Genomic DNA, 22,356 nt, shown 5'->3' with positions numbered 1-22,356 from the left:
GGCACAGCATGCTGGGGTCCTTTCCTTGTGGCCTTCCGGAGAACTGGCTGCGAAAAGTTGCTTCTTCCTGCAGCTCATTGCTGTGTGCCGTCCCTTGTCTGCTTGTGGAAGGGCACCCTTGCACTCGGATCCCTGACCGTTCCCTTGCCTACACAGCTGGTTTTCAGAGTTAAAATCCCAGTGGGTTGGGGGTGGCACTGTTTGCCGGGAGCCTGGTACAGTCACGGGTGACGGTGAGCGCATTCGACGGAGCCGTGGGCCCCCGTCCCGTGGCACAGAAGAGGCCGGTTAAATGCTCTTTAACAGATGGCTGTGCACCCCTCTCCCAGACCCCATCTGCAGGGCTGACTGAGTCCCTGGGGGAAAGGGAGGGGCGTGTGGGAGGACAAAGACAGAGGGTAGAGATGGTCCAGGAATGTTAAGCATGCAGGGAATGGTGGGGTGTGGGGGTGGGAGGCGAGAAAGGAGAGCTCCCCGCTGTCCCGGAACATGGAACGAACCCACATTTCTTCAGAGACCTTGGTTTGCACTTAGCACTAAGACCCGTGAATTCTAGGTACAGATGCACCTTTGGGGATGTGTGGGGATAGGAACTCCTTGCTTATTGGGTGAGCTGGGTCCTTAGGAGGACTGATGAGGTGCCTTGTTCTTGTCAAGCTTGAAAGACTCCTGTTAAGTGAAAGAAGCCAGACACAGAGGGCCACGTGTTGTGTGCCACCATTTACACGGATTGTGCAGAGTGGGAGAAGCCAAAGACACACACAGGAGGCGGGTGGTTGCTGGGGCTGGGGGCGGGAGGAATGGGGACTGCCTGCGGGCACGTCCCTCTGGGGCCGTAGCTGTTTCAGAACTGGGGAGAGGAGGCCGTTGCATAATGTGAAGTTGCCCAAGGCGACAGAGCGGCTCTGCTTGAACGTGGTTACTTTTATGTTCCGTGCATTTCATCTCAATTACAAAAGGAAAACTCAGAGGTAGAATGGGGCAGGTCTTTACCAAGGGTTTGCTCAGTGTAACTTTTCCTGATGGCTGGCCCCCCCCCCCCCCCAGTTGGTCTGGTACTTTGTGTGGCTGGGCGTCTCCGTAGCTCGTCTCAGGCCAGGCCCCGCCCCCCTGGTTTTGCTTCTCTTCTAGCACCATCCTGCTTTACCACATCATGGCCTGGGGCCTGGCCGTCCTGCTGTGCGTGGAGGGAGTGGTCATGCTCTACTACCCGTCTGTGTCCAGGTAAGCGGGGACTCCCTGCTCCCTGACTCATTGTTCTCTGGCGACAAATACACAGGCCCTGACGCGGAGTGGGCACCTTGCAGGTCAGGCCATTGTTCACGGACCTGCCCAGACCCACGCTGGGGCGCTCGCTACGGTACTTGTACCCTGGAGTTCGTTTCCCCGCCTCAGCCCCTCACGTTTCTGTAGGTGCCTGTGGATGCAAGTATGTGCACCCAGCTTGAGGTGCGTCCTCGTGTCAGGGTGTGCACCCAGCGTTAGGTGTGTTCCTCTCCATATCGATGGGGCTTCCTCATGCACACCCTTTAGTTGTTACGCTTCAGGCCAGCTTCATCTGGATGAGCAGGGCAGTTTAACATCCTAAGGATGAATTCGAAATGGCTTGGAGAAACCCAAAGATTGCTCTTAGAAGAGCTGGATCTAAGCGTCAGCTTGCTTCACTTTGCCGCTTCTCTTCCAGCTGTATTCCCGCTATCCTGAACACACAGATCCGGGGAAACAGATAATCTGAAATTGTCTTAGGTGTTTCTTCTACGTCCTCAAGAATCTCCTCAGTGCAGTCAGTCCTCTGCAAGGGCTCACGGTCCCTCCCAGGATGTGTGCTCTAGCTTCCAATGGAAAACTGCAACAGGTGGGGACATGGTCTCTGTCTGGGATCTTAGGGCAGTGTAGACAAGGATCACAGCCCAGCCCGAGGACAAATCTGGTCCTCTGCTGGTTTTTATAAATAAAGTTTTATTGGAACACAGTCATGCCCTTTGTTTACGCACGGTCTATGGCTGCTTTCCCACTGCAGTGCCAGAGGAGTTTTGACAGAGAATGGGTGGCCCGTGGAGCATGAAATACTTACGGTAAAAGTTCCCTTACAGAAAACGTTTGCTGACTCGTGGTTGGACAATTTCTCCCCCTTTTTTGACTTCTTGTAGCTACTCGGATGTCTCCAAATTGGTGTTGCCTTCTCGGTGGCGGATACTCCCAAAGTCTGTGTAGACGCATCCATACAGCTGCTCTGAGGAACTTTACGAGGACAAGTACGGTGTCCGTGGCTGTTGTAGTGGGGTGCGCTTAATGGTTAATAGTGGAAAGGGAGCTTTCATCACTCCGCTTCACCCGTGGGCTCCTGGAGCCTCCTGGGAAGGTTGCACCTGAGCATGAGGGAGCCATCGCTGCGGGGCTCACTCCCAGGTGCCCCCTTGGTCCTTAGGAGGCTGCTCCCGGGCCTGTGCAAACTGCTGTCCCCACTCACTCAATCATCGCTTACTTTTGTCTTTTGGTCAGAGTCATGGCTTTTCTTTTTTTCTTTTTTTTTTCTTTAGCAGTTTATTTTTATTTATTTTTTTTTAAATTTTTTTTTTCAACGTTTATTTATTCTTGGGACAGAGAGAGACAGAGCATGAACGGGGGAGGGGCAGAGAGAGAGGGAGACACAGAATCGGAAACAGGCTCCAGGCTCCAAGCCATCAGCCCAGAGCCCGACGCGGGGCTCGAACTCACGGACCGCGAGATCGTGACCTGGCTGAAGTCGGACGCTTAACCGACTGCGCCACCCAGGCGCCCCTTATTTTATTTTTTGAGAGACAGAGCATGACCAGGGCAGAGAGAGGGAGACACAGAATCCAAAGCACGCTCCAGGCTCCGAGCTGCCAGCACAGAGCCTGACGCGGGGCTGGAACCCACAACAGTGAGATCATAACCTGAGCTGAAGTCAGATGCTCAACCGAGTGAGCCACCCAGGCGCCCCGAGTCATGGCTTTTCTGCTGCTTGATCCTCTTTGTCCCCTCAAGCCTTTCCAGACCACATCTGAACCTGCACAGCTGAAAACGAAAACTTCCATTAAAAGGAAGGTAGCCTTGTGAGATGGTGTTGTGTTCCTTCTCATGGCGAGAAAAGGTGGCCGTGCGTTTTTCCCACCCAAGTTGTTTTGCATTCAGTCATTTTCCCCTTCTGGGCTGGACCGCTCCAGGCCTGTGAGAACAAGAGTGCGTGTGTGCATTTTTATCGTTCTGCCTTCTGTGGCCACAGAGGCTGCTCCCTCATCTGCTTTTGCACCTCCTACCTGGGTTGGGCCTGAGCAGTCCTCTCTCCCCTTTGCCTTTGATTCTCTCTTCCTCGTTGCTCTCTGACGTTATGCGTTTCTTCGCTCCTGGCTCCCACGTGGGTAAGCCGTGCCTGTGTGGCACTCTGCTACCCCACCTGCTGACTGACAATTCCCATGATCCTTCAGTAGAAGTTCTGGTCCTTCCCCTGAAAAGCACCTCTGCTCTGATTGTTCTACACAACCATGGCAACACATTGCCCTTGGAATATGAGGGCTGGGTATTTTGAGGCGCTAAAGGGGAGAGACTGGATCTTATTCACAGGACGGGCCTTTTTTTTTTATTGACTTATCACTTACATATCACACCCAGTGCTCATCCTAACAAGTGCCCTCCTTAATGCCCATCACCCATTTTCCCCACCCCCATCAACCCTCCGTTTGTTCTCTGTATTTAAGAGTCTTATGGTTTGCCTCCCTCTCTGTTATCTTATTTTTCCTTCCGTTCTCAATGTTCATCTGTTGAGTTTCTCAGATTCCACATACGAGTGAAAACATGTGATATCTTTTTCTGACTTATTTTGCTTAGCATAATACACTCTAGTTCCACGCACTTTGTTGCAAAAGGCGAGATTTCATTCTTTTTCATTGCCGAGTAGTATTCCATTGTATGTATATCACATCTTCTTTACCCATTCAACAGTTGATGGACATTTGGGCTCTTTACATAATTTGGGTATTGTGGATAGCAGCACTATAAACATTGGGGTGCACGTGCCCCTTCGAATCAGCACTTATGTATCCTTTGGATAAATTCCTAGTAGTGCAATTTCTGGGTCGTAGGGTAGCTCGGTTTTTAATTTTTTGAGGAACCTCCATAGTGTTTTCCACAGTGGCTGCACCAGTTTGCATTCCCATTTGTGTCTTTTTCTCCTTGAAGAGACCCAGTGGGGGGACTCCCCTTTTCGAGTGTCCTTTCCTATCTTTCCTTTTGTTAGCAGTGACCTTTAAAATCTCTCCCCCGTGGAATGCCCTAGAGGGCCTCACATTTACAGGACAAATAGAAACATGATTGGTCTCTCCTGTTCTTCAGTGATTGATTGCTCCTTTGCAGACATAAGATGTGAGTCACATTTCCTTCTGGCAGAGTCAGAAGTAGATTTACGCATTTGCCTTTTCTCTCTCACCCTCTGATCTCACCTTCCAGGTAAGTGTGTATATTTTAGGCAAAGCCTTGTTTTCAAGAATGGCTTGGTCCTCCTCCCTCAGGTGTGAACGGGATCCGGAGCTCGCCATCCCGCACTATGTCACCACATACTTGCCGCTGCTGCTCGTCCTGGGGGCCAACCCCATCCTATTCTGGAAGACCGTGACCGCAGGTGAGCAGCAGGGAAGCTGTCTGGGTGCGTGACCAGGGCTATGGCCCCGTGCCTTGGGCTCAGATAATGGCATGCGTTGTGCTCCTCGAATCATCTAGGACGCTAGACCTCATTTGTCATCCTCTAGAGACATAAGTACAATACACTTGGAGAAAATGAGCAGGTTTAATAAGTGAAAGCGAGCAAGCCAATCTGGTCATGGGCTACACAAGTTCTTTGCCAATTTTTAATAGCTCAAGGCCAGGGCCAGTGGACTTTTCACTTCCGTCTAGGCTCATCCTGGGTCTGCCCTCGGGGTGCCTTGGAGGCCCCAGGAGTGCCCGTGGAAAACTGTGGAGGTCAGATAGGAGCGGAAGGAGAGGAGTGGGGAGCCGGGGGGAAGGGATGGGGTGTGGCCTGAAGAGTGAGCCTGGTTACTCCCGTGGGGCGCTTGGCCTTGTGTCTTTACTCAGTTGGGCAGGAAACAGGAAGTAGAGTGCAGGAAAGGAGTCGGGTGCAAATGGTAAGAACTGAGTAAGAAGGATGTTATGAGCCAGCAGGATGCCCTGGAAAGAACTCTGAGCTGAGGCTGGGGACTTGGCATTCTGGTTCCACCCCATCCTCACGGAGGCGTGACCTGGGGCAAACCTCCAACCTGCTCAAGCTGCATGGATCTCTCCTGTGCAGAATGAGAATGAACAAATGCACCTTGGGGCACCTGGGCGGCTCAGTCGGTGAAGCATCCGATTTCGGCTCAGCTCATGATCTCACGGTTCATGGGTTCGAGCCCCGTGTCGGGCTCTGTGCTGACAGCTCAGAGCCTGGAGCCTGCTTCCGATTCTGTGTCTCCCTCCCTCTCTGCCTCTGCCCTGCTCATGCTCTGTCTCTTTTTCTCTCAAAAATAAACATTTAAAAAAATTAAAAGAAAAAATAAATAAAAAGAAGTGCCCCTTAATGGAAAGGTCGATTGATTGTAGAACTTCAAAACATTTCAAGTGCTCTGCCACTAAGAGTAGGAAATCATGTGGCTCTTTGGATCAGTTTTTTTCCTCCACGTTGCGTTTAAAAACAGTGTATTGGGGCGTCTGGGTGGTTCAGTTGGTTGAGTATCTAACTCTTGATTTTGGTTCCAGTCATGATGCCAGGGTCATGGGATTGAGTGCTCTCTGCTGAGTGTGGAGCCTGCTTAAGATTCTCTCTCTTCTTCTGCCCCCTCCCCTGCGTGTGCACTCTCTCCCTCTCTCTAAAATAAAAAAATAAAATTAAAATAAAAACAGTATGTTAAGTACAGCAACTTTTTATACAGATTTGCATAAAAGTACTGAGTCAATTATATCAAACAAAAATCATGTCTAGGTAAAGGACTGATAAGAATGACAGTAAGATGCTAACAGTGCTTGTCTCAGGATAGACAATAGCTCGTTGATTTTCCTCTAACCTTTTTTAATGTTTTCCAACTTGTTGAGGCACCGCCTGGGTGGCTCAGTTGGTTACGCATCTGACTTCGGCTCAGGTCATGATCTCGCGGTTTGTGAGTTTGAGCCCCACGTCGGGCTCTGCCTGACAGCTGGGAGTCTGCTTCGGATCCTGTGTCTCCCTCTTTCTACCCCTCCCCTGCTCTCACTCTGACTCTCTCAAAAATAAATAAACATTAAAAAGTAAAGTATTTTCCAACTTGTCTATAATGAGAAATTTTTAATCTTTCAATGTTTCAAAACTGTGCATTATTTTTGTAATAGAAAATATAAACCTTTAAAAATATAGTTTTGTTTTTTAATGTTTGAGAGAGAGAAGGCAGGGGAAGGGCAGAGAGAGAGGGAGAAAGAGGATTTGAAGCTGACAGAGCCCCATAGGGGACTCGAACTCATGATCTGTGAGATCATGAACTGAGCCAAAGTTGGACGCTTAACCGACTGAAACACCCAGATGCCCCTAAATATATAGATTTTTTTTAACGTTTATTTTTGAGAGAGAGAGGCAAGAGAGAGAATTTGAAGCAGCCTCCATGCTGACAGCAGAGACCCTGACATGGTGCTCAAACTCACAAACTGTGAGATCGTGACCTGAGCCACCCAGGTACCCCTAAAAATACAGTTTTCGAATCGGTAAAATCCAAATAAAATTTGGAGCTTAATTAATAGTAACGGACCATTGCTAATTTCTCCCCAGTGACGAATGTGACCCTCGGTGTGTAAGATGTTAATGTTGAACGAGTCTGGGTATAGGTATGCAGAAAGTCTCTGTACTGTCTTTGCAACTCTTCTGGAAGTCTACAGTTCTTGGGAGGTTGAACGTTTTGAAGACCCCGTGTCCCTTTGAGTCTGCGAGGACCCCAGCTTGGAGTGTGGGGGAAGGAACGGCCGTATCTTGGGCTGTCTCCTGCTCTTCTGCCTTTGCTTTCGGGCTTACGTCCATGTTGACTCTCTTCCCTGTCGCTCAGGAGATGCAAATAATGACTGTGACATGCAGTTCCCCTCTGTTTTTCACAGTGGCCTCTTTACTAAAAGGAAGAAAAGGCATTTACACAGAGAACGAGAGACGGATGGGAGCCGTGATCAAGATCCGATTTTTCAAAATAATGCTGGTTCTAATTATTTGGTAACCTTTCTTCTATTTTTTATTTTTTAATTGCCGCTGGGAAGGGATACGTAAACAACTTGCCATTTTGCTTTTCTAAATGTGACCCGAAAGTTGCAAAGCAGAGAGTCTTTGGAAAGGAGATCTTTGAAACTGCACTAGGTGCCCTTTGAGGAAATACACGCGAGACAGGAAGGCAGGCCCACGATCTGTGAACTCCTGGAAAGATACTCACATCTCCTCAGATTATATATAAAGCCCTCAGAACAAACAACTCCTGAGTTTAGTTTCCAGTTACCGTGAACGTGCATCTGGTGTTTCGGCCCACTGCCAGGGCTAACTCTGAAATAAAACGCTGGACCACACTTTTAAAATGTACCTGTTTGTATCATTCTTGACCCCAGGATTCCTGGATCTGCGAAGATATAGGACAAGGGCAGATTTTTTGGCGGGATGATTCATGGTTCCATCAAGACATATAGAGAGAGCCATTTTTCTCTAAACCTCAGTTGGCCCCACAGTTGGCATTCTGCCCAGTTTCAGGTGCATGCTTTGAAAATAGATCTGTAACCCATGCAAAACAGATGGGAACCAGAAAACCTTTTGCTGGGGTAAATCAATACTTTGCAAAACAGGGCGTGCCTTCGTGGTGTTAATAATTGATGTGATAGGAGGAGGTTTGTTTGGACGTGGTCCTAGGCGAGATGGAAATGATCTCCCTCTCAAAATACACTCAGCTCCTCATTTTATTTTATTTTTAATTTTTTTTAACGTTTATTTATTTTTGAGACAGAGACAGAGCATGAATGGGGGAGGGTCAGAGAGAGGGAGACACAGAATCTGAAACAGGCTCCAGGCTCTGAGCTGTCAGCACAGAGCCCGACGCGGGGCTCGAACTCACGGACCGCGAGATCGTGACCTGAGCTGAAGCCGGTGCTCAACCGACTGAGCCACCCAGGCGCCCCAACAGCTCCTCATTTTAAATGTCGTTGGCCTACCGACAATAACATCAAATGGTTCACACGTGAAAGAGCAAGATTGGTGCAGCTCTCCCTCAAAACGTTACATTACTCTTCAAGTGAAAATTGAATTTTGAGTTATTAGCTATAACGTTAGAGCCTTACACCCGATGTGGTGTTGCATGTTACCCTTGGGAGAAGCCGCTGATCTCCGCTTTACAGAAAGAGTTAGGTCTCCTAAATTAAATCCTGGATGTGCTGGTTCCTCCATGTGCCCAAGTGGATTCCCCTCCAGGACTTGGTGGTCTCGGAGGACAGGTTTCCTGACCGCCGCCGGCATTTAAAGATGAGTTGGGTTACATGTTCTCTTTACCCAGGGTTCTTTTCTTTCTGACAGCTGGTTGCCAAACATCATCAACGAAAGCCTTTTATTCTATCTTGAAATGCAACCAGATATCAACGGGAGCTTTTTGAGACCTGTGAGAAATGCGGCCAAGACCACGTGGTTTATAATGGTAGGTCAACCTTGATTTAAAATTTTTTTCTTGAAAAGTAAAGTTCAGAGAGAAAAAAAAACCACTCCAAAGTATGATGTGTCGTTGGTTAAATATGTAACGGTATGTACCTGTATCTGGCTTTGATGTACCAGCTAGCTAGTCTCATTCATTGTTGGGGCCGTTATTAAATGGGGACAACTCTGGTAAATCAGTTTGGCCCAGTTTTTCACACCTTTCAAGCAGACCCAAAATATCAGAGAATTTCACTTGAAGAAATATTTGAAACTATGAAAAAGCCATAGGGATGAAGGTGTTCCTTGTAACATCCACGACTATTAAACTGATACGAACAGATACCACACTTGATCTTAGCCAAAAGGCCAAGAAGCGATCCCATCATCCGTGACTATAAAGTGTTATAGGCAACCCAAATGAAACAAATACAAGGAAATGGCTAAGTAAATTACAATTTTTCATCCTGGTGGAGTGTTATGTAGATGTTAAACGTGACAATTATGAAATCTCTAGTATTTTGAAAATATATTTAAAAAAATTCTTTAAATGTTTATTTTTGAGACAGGTAGAGATAGAGTGCTAGCAGGGGAGGGGCAGAGGGAGAGGGAGATACAGAATCTGAAGCAGGCTCCAGGCTCTGAGCTGTCTGCATAATCCGACTCAGGACTTGAACTCAACAAACTTCGAGATCATCACCTGAGCTGAGTTTGGACGCTCAACGGACTGAGCCACCTGGGTGCCCCTGAAATCTGTAGTTTTAAGTGAAAAACGCAGGACATAAAAATTACACTAGTTACAACTACATAATAACACGTGTGAAAAAAAATATCGTATACAAATACACAGAACGGTGAAGCAGCTGGGTGGCTCAGTCAGTTGAGCGTCCGACTTTGGCTCAGGTCATGGTCTCAATGGTTCATGGGTTCGAGTCCCACATCCGGCTGTCTGCTGTCAGCGTGGGGCCCGCTTCAGATCCTCTGTCCACCTCTCTCTCTGCCCCTCCCCCACTTGCTCTGTTTCTCTCAAAAATAAACATTAAAAAAATACATAAAATCGGGGCGCCTGGGTGGCTCAGTCGGTTGGGCGTCCGACTTCGGCTCAGGTCATGATCTCGCGGTCCGTGGGTTCGGGCTCTGCGTCAGACTCTGTGCTGACAGCTCAGAGCCTGGAGCCTGCTTCGGATACCTTGTCTCCCTCTCTCTCTGCTCCTCCCCTGTTCATGCTCTGTCTCTGTCTCAAACATAAGTAAAAACATTAAAAAAAATACACAAAATGGAAATAAGGTGGAAACACCATGAGTAGATTCCTCCCAGTGTTTTCGCTGTGTTGCATTTGTAATGAAAAAACAAAACTGTTAGCGGAGAGGTAGACGTTGTCTTGTACGGAATTGGTGTTTCTGCTGCTTCCGAGCTGGGGAGAATCTGACCCATGAGAACTTTATAATAAGACGAGCATTCACTGCCTCCACCTCTTTGCTTTGGTTTGGAGTTTCTCTTGGTTCCTTTGGTTCACTTCATGGGTCCTTAGCACACGGAAATAGAGGAACGTCCCCTAGACTCGTTTTTAGCCTCAGGTACCTTTGTTAAATCACATTCTGACTCAGAAGCACAAGATGGAGAGCATCTCTGTGTAGGAGAGCCTAGCTGCCTGGCAGGGGTGAAAATAGGATCGGTTCGATTGCCCTGTGTCGCATGCATCCCCTCCCCCCACCCCCTCCAGCTCTCCCCTCCCCGCCTCCTCGTGAAGGTACAGCACCTAAAGCCAATCTTGGTCTTGCCCTGAAGCAGCCAGCCGGGTCACTTCCAAGTGAGGCAGCCCAGTGAGCGAGCATCCGAGTGGAGTTAATGCTCAAATTCCCAGTACACAGACTGGCCGACTCGTGTCTTTTTGTCCTTCCTCCTAGGCGATACTGAACCCAGCCCAGGGATTTCTCTTGTCTTTGGCCTTCTACGGCTGGACAGGATGCAGCCTGGAGTTTCAGTCTCCCAGGAAGGAGATTCAGTGGGAATCCATGGCAACCTCTGCCGCGGAGCAGCCCTGCCTGTCCCCAGATGGCTCCAGCGCACCCGGTGAGAGCCTCACTCCCAGGAAGGTGCTGCGACTTGGCGGGCACGTGTCCGACGAGGCCCTGAGCCTGTTGTCTGAAGGTGAGCCTTGTCTGCCAATGCAGGTAAATTGCGGAGCCCCGGGGCCACCCGGAAGTCCTTTATCAAACCAGGAAGTGATGTGTTGTGGGAGAGGTGTCCGCGACACCTGTAATACCCTCGAGGGTGTGAGGGGAAAGTTACAATAGCAGCAATGATGCTCCTCTTGTATTCTGTTACCCACTTGTCTTTTTAATATTTTAATGGCACTTATTAAGCACTGCAGACCTGTGTAATTTTTTAAAATGTTTATTTTTGAGAGAGAGAGACAGAGCGTGAGCAGGGGAGGGGCAGAGAGAGAGAAAGGGAGACAAAGAATCGGAGGCAGGCTCCAGGCTCTGAGCTGTCAGCACAGAGCCTGACGTGGGGCTTGAACCCACAAACTGCGAGATCATGACCTGAGCCTGAGTCGGACGCTTAACTGACTGAGCCGCCCAGGCGCCCCAAGACTTATGTAATTATAAGCGGTTCCCCCCGCTTGGCTGGATGGCTTTATCAGTGTGAGATAGTCACTCCAGACCCATCACATACGCCTGCTGTGCTGTAAGGCCGTGAATGGTGTGACCGGACCTCTGTGGCTCCTGGTACGCTTCGGTGCGCCCAGCTCACGTGGGACGTTTCAGATGAAGGCCCAGTCTGCCAGCGCTGGCTCTTCCCATCTGTCCTTTTCACTGAAAGACTTGAGTGCTGGGGTCTGCAGACCTCTCTGTGGTCATCAGACTGCGTTCTGTGGAATCCTAGTGTGGACGTTTAGGCATCTAGGAAATGATTCACTTCCAGAATTGGCACGAAATCCTGTGGGGAGAACTGCGCATACTGAAATGCGTTGGTAACCAAATACTAACCCATCCAGGCCCACAGCCCATTAATCTGTCCTCCCGGGTTAGCTCAGAGAAACATTTGCCCGCCCTCTTGGTTTCAGTGAAAACTGGCCTCACGTGGGAAGAAGTGCTCCCTGAAACCATCACGTTTTCAGCTCCGTCGCTGTGTGGAACTGAATTTCCAGGTTACGGTGCTATTTATTTATCAGATCAAAAATAGAAAAAGTTAGATGTTCGAGTGTGATGGAGACTGTCTTGGAGATGTCAGTTTTTCGTCTCAGAGTTTTTTGTGTTGACTAAAGCGGCCTCATGGATCTAATTGATTATATCTGGGTTTTTTTTTTTTTTTTTTTACAATCCAGACTGTATCTTATGAAATAACTTCTTGCTAATAGACTACTCTCCTCCCTGTTGAGGTTCCTAATAAAGTTTTGTTTTAGCCAAAATGTTGGTGAGGAGAGGTTTGAAAATCCCCACTCTGACATCCCCAAAGTTGTAACTCGCCTGATGGTTTGTAATGTACAAGCCAATTGATCCTTTAGGTTTTTGGTAGCTATAATTTTATGGTTGCCCATGGGTTGTCTAAAAAGGAGCACGAGAGAGATGCCTGGGGTGGCTCAGTTGGTTGAGTGTCTGATTGTTGATTGCAACTCAGGTCATGATCCGGGGTCATAGGACCGAGCCCCATGAGTGTAGAGGCACTGAGCGTAGAGCCTACCTAAGATTTTCTCTCTGTCCCTCAGCCTCTCTCCCTGGATCATGCTCTCTCTCTCTTTAAAATAACAAATACATATTTTATTTCATTTTATGTTTTTTAAAGTTTATTTTGAGAGAGCGAGCGAGCGAGCGTGCACACAAGTGGGGGAGAGGCAGAGAATCCCAAGTAGGGTCCACACTGTCAGCACAGAGCCTGATGCGGGGCCCGAACCCACAAACTGAGATCGTGGCCTAAGCCAAAGTCGGATGCCCAACCGATTGAGCAACCCAGGTGCCCCCAAGACACACATATGTATTATAAAAATATAGCAAGAGAGAAGCTAAGAGAGAATGTTTAAGAATATTGGCTGAAGGGTGCCTGGGTGGCTCAGTCGGTTGAGCATGTGACTCTTGGTTTTGCTCAGGTCATGATCTCAAGGTTGTGACACAGAGCCTGACTTGGGAGTCGGGCTCCATGCTGAGTATGCTTTCAGTGTGTCCCCCACGCATGCGCATGTGTGCTCTCCCTCCCTCCAAAAAGAATAAAAAAGAAAAAGAAATTAAGGGCAACTGAGCATGCTCTGGGACGTGGGGACTGCTTTGCGTTCCGTCAGCGGGCACCGGGGCCGGCGGGGTGGGCCGCCGCCTCTGTTCAGCCCACGTCCCGTCTGTGTGTCTGTCTCCAGAGCAGCCTCCTCAGCACTGTTGGCATTTGGGGCTGGGGGATGCCTTGTTCCGAGGGCCGACTCGGACACCGTGGGATGTGGCACGTCTGTGCCCACTCCATGCCCGTCGCGCCCTCCTGATTGTGGCAACCGAGACCTCAACAACTACCCCTTGGGGGCACAGTGACCCCAGTTCAGAACCAACGTCTTAGAGTAATTAGGCTTTCAGAAAGCTTAGATCCGTACATTTGCTTTCCCCAATGTGTTGTCTGAGTGAACTGCGCGCGCGCACACACACACGCATATGCATGCACACGCGTGTGTGAAAGCAAAGGCAAACACACCAACCAGACGGCTTTGTACAGAAATAATGTTGACATTTGAGAGTGAAGAAAATACGCAGATACGCAGGAGGTTGTTTGGAAGTGACTTTAGAGGGTTTGTTTTGTTTTGTTTTGTTTTGCATTCCTGCAATTCAGATACATTGAAGGAAGGTTTGTTTTCAGGTGGCAAGCTTGGTTTATTTTCAGGGCCAAAAAACGTAGTGCTAAATTGATAGATGGCTTCCCGGAGACGGGTATCGTCTGGTTGTAATTACAAACCTCGAAGGAAAACGGTAGTTCTGGCTAAAGCTGCAAGATAGAGGCTGTGTGTTCATTGACTTTTATTTAGTGCGAATGATTCATCAAGGCTTAAAGAACCACCGGGGTGGGGGGGGGCGGCGGGAGAAGGGAGGGGAAATTGCTGTTAGCATAGTCCCACCTGGGGAATGACCCAGAAATTTTTATCTTGATACATTCAGTTTTGTTTGATTTCCGTCCTGGTGTTTTAAGTTTGTTTTTCTATTTTGAGGGAGAGATAGCGAGCAAAAGAGCAAAAGGAGAGGCAGAGAGAGAGAGGGAGAGAGAGAGAGAATCCCAAGCAGGCTCCACATGCTCAGTGCAGAGCCCGACGCAGGGGCTTGATCTCACAACCCGAGTCGAAATCAAGAGTCAGACGTTTAACTGACTGAGCCACGCAGGCACCCGCCCCCCCCCCCCCCGCCTGATGTTTTAAAGTGGTTGAGCCCATCTCTGGAAGTCAAGTCAAACATTAGAAATAATAATAAAAATAGTCCCAGTCTGCCCAAGCCCAGTCACCAGCAAGGAACAGGGCCAGTCAGTAATGTTGCTCTCGTTCTGTCAGCGAGCTGTCGAGCGGGCCTGCCCCTCTGAGGTCGGGAATATGCACACAGAGCTTTTAGAGGAAGCAGACAGATCCAGTAGAGAGGTGAGCAAATGGGGCATCGATTCCTTGCGGACACTCTTAAGGCTTCCTTCCTTCCTTCCCTTCCCCCCTCCCTAGCCAAAGCCCTCAGCGAGGCTGACGTCATGGGGTGACTCACAGCCAGGAAGGAAGAAGAGTTTGTCTTTGAAATTTGAACTCCGTTTGGGCGATCAGTTTATTTTTGGGAAAATAGTAGGATAAGGAAATGTCTTAAAAGTCTTTGCATTTGGGGGCACCTGGGTGGCTCCGTCGGTTGAGACGTCGACTCAGTTCGTGATCTTGCGGTTTGTGGGTTCCAGCCCCGCATCGGGCTCTCTGCTGTCAGCCTGTTGGCACACAGCCCTCTTTGGATCCTCTGTCCACCCCCCCCCCCGACCCCGCTTGTGCTCGTTCAAAAAAATAAACATTAAAAAGCACTTTGAATTTGGAGAGTTATACAAGCACCAAAGTTGCTGTTCCCTGGTGGGGTTGCCTCAAACTTGTAGCTGCAGAGAAGACTGGTCTCAGTCACATGTAGCTTTTGCCTCTGTCCTCTGCTTTTTGTTTTAAAATTGAGATAAAGGGGCGCCTGGGCAGATGTCAGTTAAACATCCAACTCTTGATTTCGGCTGAGGTCATGACCTCATGGTTCATGAGTTCAAGCCCCGAGTCGGGTTCAGCGCTGAGAGCACAGAACCTGCTTGGGATTCTCTCTCCCTCTCTCTCACTGCCCCTTTCCCGCTTATGTGTGTGCTTGCTCTGTGTCTCTCAAGATGTATAAACTTAAAAGAATTTGAGGTCTAATTCACATACCATGAATTCATCTTTTTAACATTAAACTTCAGTCGGTTTTAGTATAGTCACAAAGTTGTGCAACTATCTAATTCCAGAACATTTTCGTCACTCCAAGAAGAAACCCTGTACCCATTTTCAACCCCTTCCCATTCTCCGCCCCCCCCCCCCCCGCAACTGCTAATCTACTTTCTCTCTGTATGGATTTACCTCTTCTGGGCATTTCTTCTAAATGGACACCTGCTTGTCCTTTTCTCTGTGGCTTCTTTCACTTAGCATCATGTTTTCAGGGTTTACCCACATTGTAGCTGGAGTCTGAACTTCGTTGTTTTTATGGCTAAATAATAAATACTCCACTGTGTGGATGGAGAGGCACTTGCTTCTGGTAGTGGTGACCCATGACTGCCCACGTTGCCACCAAGCCCTGTCCTGGGAGCTTTGTGGGGTGCGGGGAACAGAGACTGCAATCCTGGCCCTCAAGGATCTCACAGTCTATGGTACACATTAGAAAAGCTGGGAATAGAATAAGCAATGGAAATGCCAGTTTGAGAAAAATTTGGAGGAAAAAGAAAGCCTATAAGGAATGCCTTTTGAGAAAAGCAAGGAATGCATCAGTGGTGTTTTTGTTTTGTTTTGTTTTGTTTTTGAGAGAAAGAATGACCAGGGGAGGGGCTGAGGGACAGAGAGAGAGAGAATCCCAAGCCGGCTCCACACTTGAAGCAGGGCTCAGTCTTATGAGATTGTGACCTGACCCAAAATCAGGAGTTGGATAGTCAACCAACGGAACCATCCAGGCGCCCCTGTCGTCGGTGTTTTTGATTATGGAAAGAACATACAAAAAGAGCGGCTATGAGTTCAGAACTATAGTGACATGTTGTTAATTAACGTCTGTTGAGTCAGGCTTTTCGAGGAATTTCTGAAGCACAGAGTTAAGTTTGTAAAGTTAACCACTGACATTTGCAAAAGTGTATGGTAGAGATGTAACGGAAGTGGCAGTGAGGGTTTTTGGTTCGTATCTGGTCACCCTTGGATCTTTTAACATTGCTCCTGAGATCCAGCCTCGTATTTTGAATGGTCATCCTGTGCAGGACTTTGCATAGGTTACAGTGAAAACAACAGCAGTGTCATTCAGAAATTAAATCGTTTAAAGGTCTTGCTGCCTAGGATGCTTCAGCACATTCATGAAGAGGTCTACATCAGACTGTTGGCTGTCCTTACCATTGACCCCTGGGGACAAGTTCAGGATCCCCTCTAACTCTTCCCTGGTCGGTGTGCCTCTGGGGCCGCTTGGCTGCCACCAGAGAAGTCATTTCACTTCTCCCTCAGTGGTAGAGGAACCTCAAAGGCCATTCACGTATTCTCTCTAGAGGCTTCTCCAACGTGCAGTATGTGGGCACAGGCTAACAGGTGGAAAGCTGGCCGGCAGGATCCCAGGGATGATGTCCTCCTCACCTGTTGTCCCCTCTCCTACCCACCCCACCCCTCACTAAACACGGCTGTGTTTGAGTAAGTTACATGTGCACATGATACCAGCTCTGTGCATAAAGTCCGGGAAAAGCCTTTGCAAGAACTGTTTTCGTATTGATAGAGCTTGAGCACTGGGACCTAAGCAGGTGTAGAGAAAACTCGGTACACATACAAGAACAGGAACGGTGACTCTTTTTTTCTTTTTTAATTTTTTAATTACATCCAAGTTAGCATATAGTGCAACAATGATATCAGGCCTTGATTCCTTAATGCTCCCCTTACCCATTTAGCCCATGCCCCCTCCCACAGCCCCTCTAGCAACCCCAACCCCTCTGTTCTCTGTATTTAAGATTCTCTTCTGTTTTGTCCCCCCTCCCTGTTTTTATTTTACTTTTGCTTCCCTTCCGTTATGCTCATCTGTTCTGTATCTTAAACTCCTCACATGAGTGAATTCATATGATATTTGTCTTTCTCTGACTAATTTTGTTTAGCATAAGACCCTCCAGTTCCATCCAGGTAGTTGCAAATGGCAAGATTTCATTCTTTTTGATTGCTGAGTAATACTCCATTGTGTGTGTGTGTGTGTGTGTGTGTGTGTGTGTATATGTATATGTATATATGTATATATATATATATATATACACACACATATATATGTATATAGACACATATATGTATATACATATACACACATACGTGCCACATCTTTTTATCCATTCCTCCATCGATGGACATTTGGGCTCTTTCCATACTTTGGTTGTTGTCAATAGTGCTGCTCTAAACATTGCGGTGCATGTGCCCCTTCAAATCCGCATTTTTGTATCCTTTGGATAAATACCTAGTAGTACAATTGCTGGGTCATAGGGTAGTTCTGTTTTTAGTTTTTTGAGGAACCTCCATACTGTTTTCAGAGTGGCTGTACCAGTTTGCATTCCCACCAACAGTGCAAAAGAGATCCTCTTTCTCCGCAGCCTTGCCAACGTCGGCTGTTGCCCGAGTTGTTCATTTTAGCCCTTCTGACAGGCGTGAGGTGGTATCTTACCGTGGTTTTGATTTCCCTGATGATGAGTGATGTTCAGCATTTTTTCATGTGTCGGCCATCTGGATGTCTTCTTTGGAAGAGTCTATGTAGGTCTTTTGCCCGTTTCTTCACAGGATTATTTGTTTTTTGGGTATTAAGTTTGAGAAGTTCTTTATAGATTTTGGATACTAACCCTTTATCTGCTATGTCGTTTGCAAATATCTTCTCCCATTCTGTCGGTTGCCTTGTAGTTTTGCTGATTGTTTCCTTAGCTGGAAAGAAGCTTTTTATCTTGATGAGGTCCCATAGTTCATCTTTGCTTTTGTTTCCCTTGCCTCCAGAGACGGGTTGAGTAAGAAGTTGCTGTGGCTGAGGTCAGTGAGGTTTTTGCCTGCTTTCTCCTCAAGGGTTTTGATGGCTTTCTGTCTTACCTTTAGGTCTTTCATCCATTTTGAGTTTACTTTTGTGTATGGGGTAAGAAAGTGGTCCAGGTTCATTTTTCTACATGTCGCTATCCAGTTTTCCCAGCACCGTTTGCTGAAGAGACTGTCTTTATTCCATTGGATATTCTTTCCTGCTTGGTCAGAGATGAGTTGGCCATACATTTGTGGGTCCTTTTCTGGGTTCTCTATTCTGTTCCACTGATCTGAGTGTCTGTTCTTGTGCCAGTACCACACTGTCTTGATGATTACAGCTTTGTAGTGTAGCCTGAAGTCTGGAATTGTGATGCCTCCTGCTTTGGGTTTCTTTTTCATCATTATTTTGGCTATTCAGGATCTTTTCTGGCTGCATACAAATTTTAGGATTGTTTGTTCTAGCTCTGTGAAGAATGCTGGTGGTATTTTGATAGGGATTGCATTGACTGTGTAGATTGCTTCAGGTAGTATCAACGAGCGTCTTTTCATGTGTTGGTTGGCCATCTGCACGTCTTCTTTGGAGAAATGTCTGTTTATGTCTCCTGCCTGTTTTTTAAAAATGTTTATTCTTGACAGAGTGATGAGACAGAGCATGAGCGGGGCAGGCACAGACAGAGAGGGGGACACAGAGTTCGAAGCAGGCTCTAGGCTCTGAGCTGTCAGCACAGAGCCTGACACGGGGCTCGAACCCACAAATTGTGAGATCATGACCTGAGCTGAAGTCAGACGCTCAACCAACTGGGCCACCCAGGCACCCATAGTCTGCCCATTTTTTTAACTGGGTTATTTGCGTTTTTGGTGTTGTTGTATAAGTTCTTTATATATTTTGGAAACTAACCCCTTACTGGATATGTCATTTGCAAATATCTTCTTTCATTCAGTACGTTGTCTTTCAGATGTGTTAATTATTTCCTTTGCAGTGCAGAAGAAGCCTTTTATTTTGATGAGGTCCCAATAGTTTATTTTTGCATTTGTTTCCCTTTCTTCTGGAGACCTATCTAGGAAAATGTTGCTATTGACTATGTCAGAGAAATTAATTCCTGTGCTCTCTTTGAGGATTTTTATGGTTTCAGGTCTCACATTTAGGTCTTTAATCCACTTTGAGTTTATTTTTGTGTATGCTGTAAAAAAGTGATCAAGTTTCATTCTTCTGCATGTAGCTGTCCAAATTTCCCAGCACCACTTGTTGAAGAGACTGTCTCTTGCTCATTGTATATTCTTGCCTCCTTTGCTGGAGATTAATTGACCATATAGTTATGGGTTTCTTTCTGGGCTCTCAATTCTGTTCTATTGCTCTATGTGTCTATTTTCATCAGTACCACACTGTTTTGATTGTTACAGCTTTGTAATATATCTTGGCATCTGGGATTGTGATACCTCCAGTTGTGTTCCTCTTTTTCAAGATTGCTTGACTATTTGGGGTCTTTTGTGGGTCCACACAAATTTTAGAATTAGTCTAGTTCTGTGAAAAAAGCTGTTGGTATTTTGATGGGGATTGCATTTAATCTATAGATTGTTTTGGGTAGAGTGGACGTCTTAATATTCTCCCAATCCATGAAAATGGAATATCTTTCCATTTGTTTATGTCACTTTAATTTCTTTCATCATTGTTTTATAGTTTTCACGATACAGGTCTTTTACCTCTTTGGTATTTTATTATTTTGGGTGCAATTGTAAATGGGATAATTTTCTTCTTAATTTTTTTAAGTGTTTATTTTTGAGAGAAGAGAGCACGAGTGGGGGAGGGGCAGAGAGAGAGAGAGACACACACAGAATCCGAAGCAGGCTCCAGGCTCCTAGCTGTCAGCACAGAGCCTGATGTGGGGCTTGAACCCATGAACTGCAAGATCATGACCTCAGGTGAAGTCGGATGCTCAACTGACTGAGTCACTCAGGAGCCCCAAATGGGATCATTTTCTTGATTTCTTTCTGCTGCTTCATTATTAGTGTATAGAAATGCAGTGGATTTCTGTATATTGATATTGTAGCCGCATTCATTGATCAGTTCAAGTAGTTTTATGGTGGAGTCTTTAGGGTTTTCTGTATATAGTATGTCATCTGCAAATCGTGGTAGTTTTACTTTTTCTTTGCCTTTCATTTCTTATCTGATTGCTATAGCTAAGATTTCCAGTACTATGTTGAATAAAATCGGTGAGAGTGGAAATCTTGTCTTGTTCTTGGTCTTAGGGAAAAGCTCTCAATTTGTCACCATGGAATATGATGTTAGCTATGGGTTTTTTTTATTATGTTGAGGTATATTCCCTCTAAACTTACTTTGTTGAGAGCTTTTATCATGAATGAATGTTATAGGGGCACCTGGGTGGCTCAGTCAGTTAACTGGCTGACTTGGACTCAGGTCATGAGCTCACAGTTCGGGAGTTCGAGCCCCACGTCAGGCTCTGTGCTGATAGCTCGGAGCCTGGAGCCTGCTTCGGATTCTGTGTCTCCCTCTCTCCCTGTTCCTCCCTGCTCACACTCTGTCTCTCTCTCAAAAATTAACATTAAAAAAAATGGATGTTGTACTTTGTCAGATGGTTTTTCTGTATATATTAAGGTGATCATATGTGTTGTGTGATGTATCACATTGATTTGCAGATCCTGGACAACTCTGGTGTCTGAGAATAAATCCCACTCGGAGTAAATGATTTTTCTAATATATTGTTGGATTCTGTTTGCCAGTACTTTTTGAGGATTTTTGAATCTATGTTAACCAGAGATACTGGTTTCTCATTCTCTTTTTTTGTAGTATCTTTATCTGGTTTTGGTACCAGGGTAATGCTGGCCTCAGAATGAATTTGGAAGCTATCCTTTCTCTTCTATGTTGTCTTTGAGAATAGGTATTAACTCTTCTTTAAAGGTTTCATAGAATTTACTTGTGAAGCTATCTCATGTTGGATTTTTGCTTATTGGGAGTTTTAATGATTTTTTTTAAAGCATTGCTTTTTAAAAATTTTATTTAAGATTTTTTTTTATTTACTTATTTTGAGAGAGAGCATGAGAGGGGTAGGGTCAGAGAGAGGGAGAGAGAATTCCAAGCAGATTCTGTGCTGTCAGTACAGAGCCCAATGTGGAGCTCGAACCAATGAAGCATGAGATCATGACCTGAGCCAAAATAAAGAGTTGGACACTTAACATACTAAGCCACCTGGGCGCCCATGGGAGGTAATGTTTCTAAGAATTTGTCCATTGCTTCTAGGTTGTCCAGTTTGTTGGCATGTAGTTTTTTATAATATTCTCTTCTGTTTTGTACTCAGTGTTGTTATTTCACCTCTTTCATTTCTGATTTTGTTTGAGTCCTTTTTTTTTCTTTTTTCTTTTTTTTTTTTTTTTTGAATGAGTCAGGCTAAAGGTTTATCAATTTGTTGATCTTTTCTAGGGATCATCCCCTGGTTTCATTGATGTATTCTTTTTTTTTTTTTTTTGTCGTTGTTTCTGCCCTAATCTTTATTATTTCCTTCCTTCTACTGACCTTGGGCTTTGCTTGTTCTTTTTTTTAGCTTCTCTAGCTATAAGGTTAATTTTTTTTTTGTTTTGTTTTGTTTTGTTTTGTTTTGTTTTGTTTTTTTGTCAGGGAGTTTTCTTCTTGAGGTAGGCATGTATTGCTATAAACTTGCCTCTTAGGATAACTTTTGCTGCATCCCAAAGATTTGGGACTGTGTTTTCATTTTCACATGTTTCCATGTGTTTGTGATTTCCTCTATGATTTCTTAGTTGACCCATTCGTTATTTACCAGATTATCCAACCTCCATGTATCTGTACTCTTTCCAGGTTTTTTCTTGTGGTTGATTTCTAGTTTCCTTGTGTTGTGGTTGCAAAAGATGCATGGTATGACCTCATTGTTTTTAAATTTGTCGAGACATGTTTTGTGGTCTGACGTGATCTCTTCTGGAGAATGTCCCATGTGCGCTTGAAAAGAGTATTCTGCTGTGTTAGGATGGAATGTTCTGAATGTATCTGTTAGATCATCTAATCCAGTGTGTCATTCAAAACCACTGTTTCTTTATTGATTCTGTTTGGGTTATTTGTGAGTCTTCGCTTTGTAAAAGTTGACTTTTTATCACAGTGTTTTGGCTGTTTAGCGCTCTGTTCTTATGAAGTTTTCTCCTCGTACCATCAACCTATCTTATCAATGTATACATCTTCTTTCCTTATGTTTCCCTTTTTAAACTCCTATTCTTATTTGGGGTTATGTCCACTAACCCAACTGATAAGGAGGAAGAAAGTACCAATTAAGGCTCAAATAATTGTTTCTCTAAAGATTGCCATTTACAAAACCTATCACATAAATTTTATAATTATATATATTCACATATATCTATTAATAAGTACATCATATGTTTTTCATTAAACTATTACAACCTGATAATTTATCATTTGTTCTATATTCTGAATTTACTATTACAATAAGCTCACTTATATTCT

General features: G+C 45.9%; 1 protein-coding gene and 1 non-coding gene across 2 annotated transcripts in view; one reads left to right on the top strand and one right to left on the bottom strand.

Moving 5' to 3' along the window:
- GPR143 (G protein-coupled receptor 143) overlaps positions 1–22,356 on the top strand; it is a 48,118-nt gene that overhangs the window by 11,968 nt on the left and 13,794 nt on the right. The window contains exons 4-8 of the mRNA XM_047076340.1: positions 1,132–1,224; positions 4,530–4,639; positions 7,108–7,216; positions 8,552–8,669; positions 10,570–10,813. Coding sequence (XP_046932296.1) covers positions 1,132–1,224; positions 4,530–4,639; positions 7,108–7,216; positions 8,552–8,669; positions 10,570–10,813 — 674 coding nt within the window. The remainder of the gene's footprint in view (positions 1–1,131; positions 1,225–4,529; positions 4,640–7,107; positions 7,217–8,551; positions 8,670–10,569; positions 10,814–22,356) is intronic.
- Positions 8,859–9,043, bottom strand: LOC124509733 (U2 spliceosomal RNA). Its single transcript, XR_006961509.1, has one exon. It is a non-coding gene; the product is annotated as a U2 spliceosomal RNA (small nuclear RNA).

Source organism: Lynx rufus, unplaced genomic scaffold (genome assembly GCF_022079265.1).
Source record: "Lynx rufus isolate CCGP_SWC_20201006 ecotype Redwood Valley unplaced genomic scaffold, mLynRuf1.p SCAF_14, whole genome shotgun sequence".
Lineage (NCBI taxonomy): Eukaryota > Metazoa > Chordata > Mammalia > Carnivora > Felidae > Lynx > Lynx rufus.
This window is presented reverse-complemented; position numbering and strand designations above follow the sequence as displayed.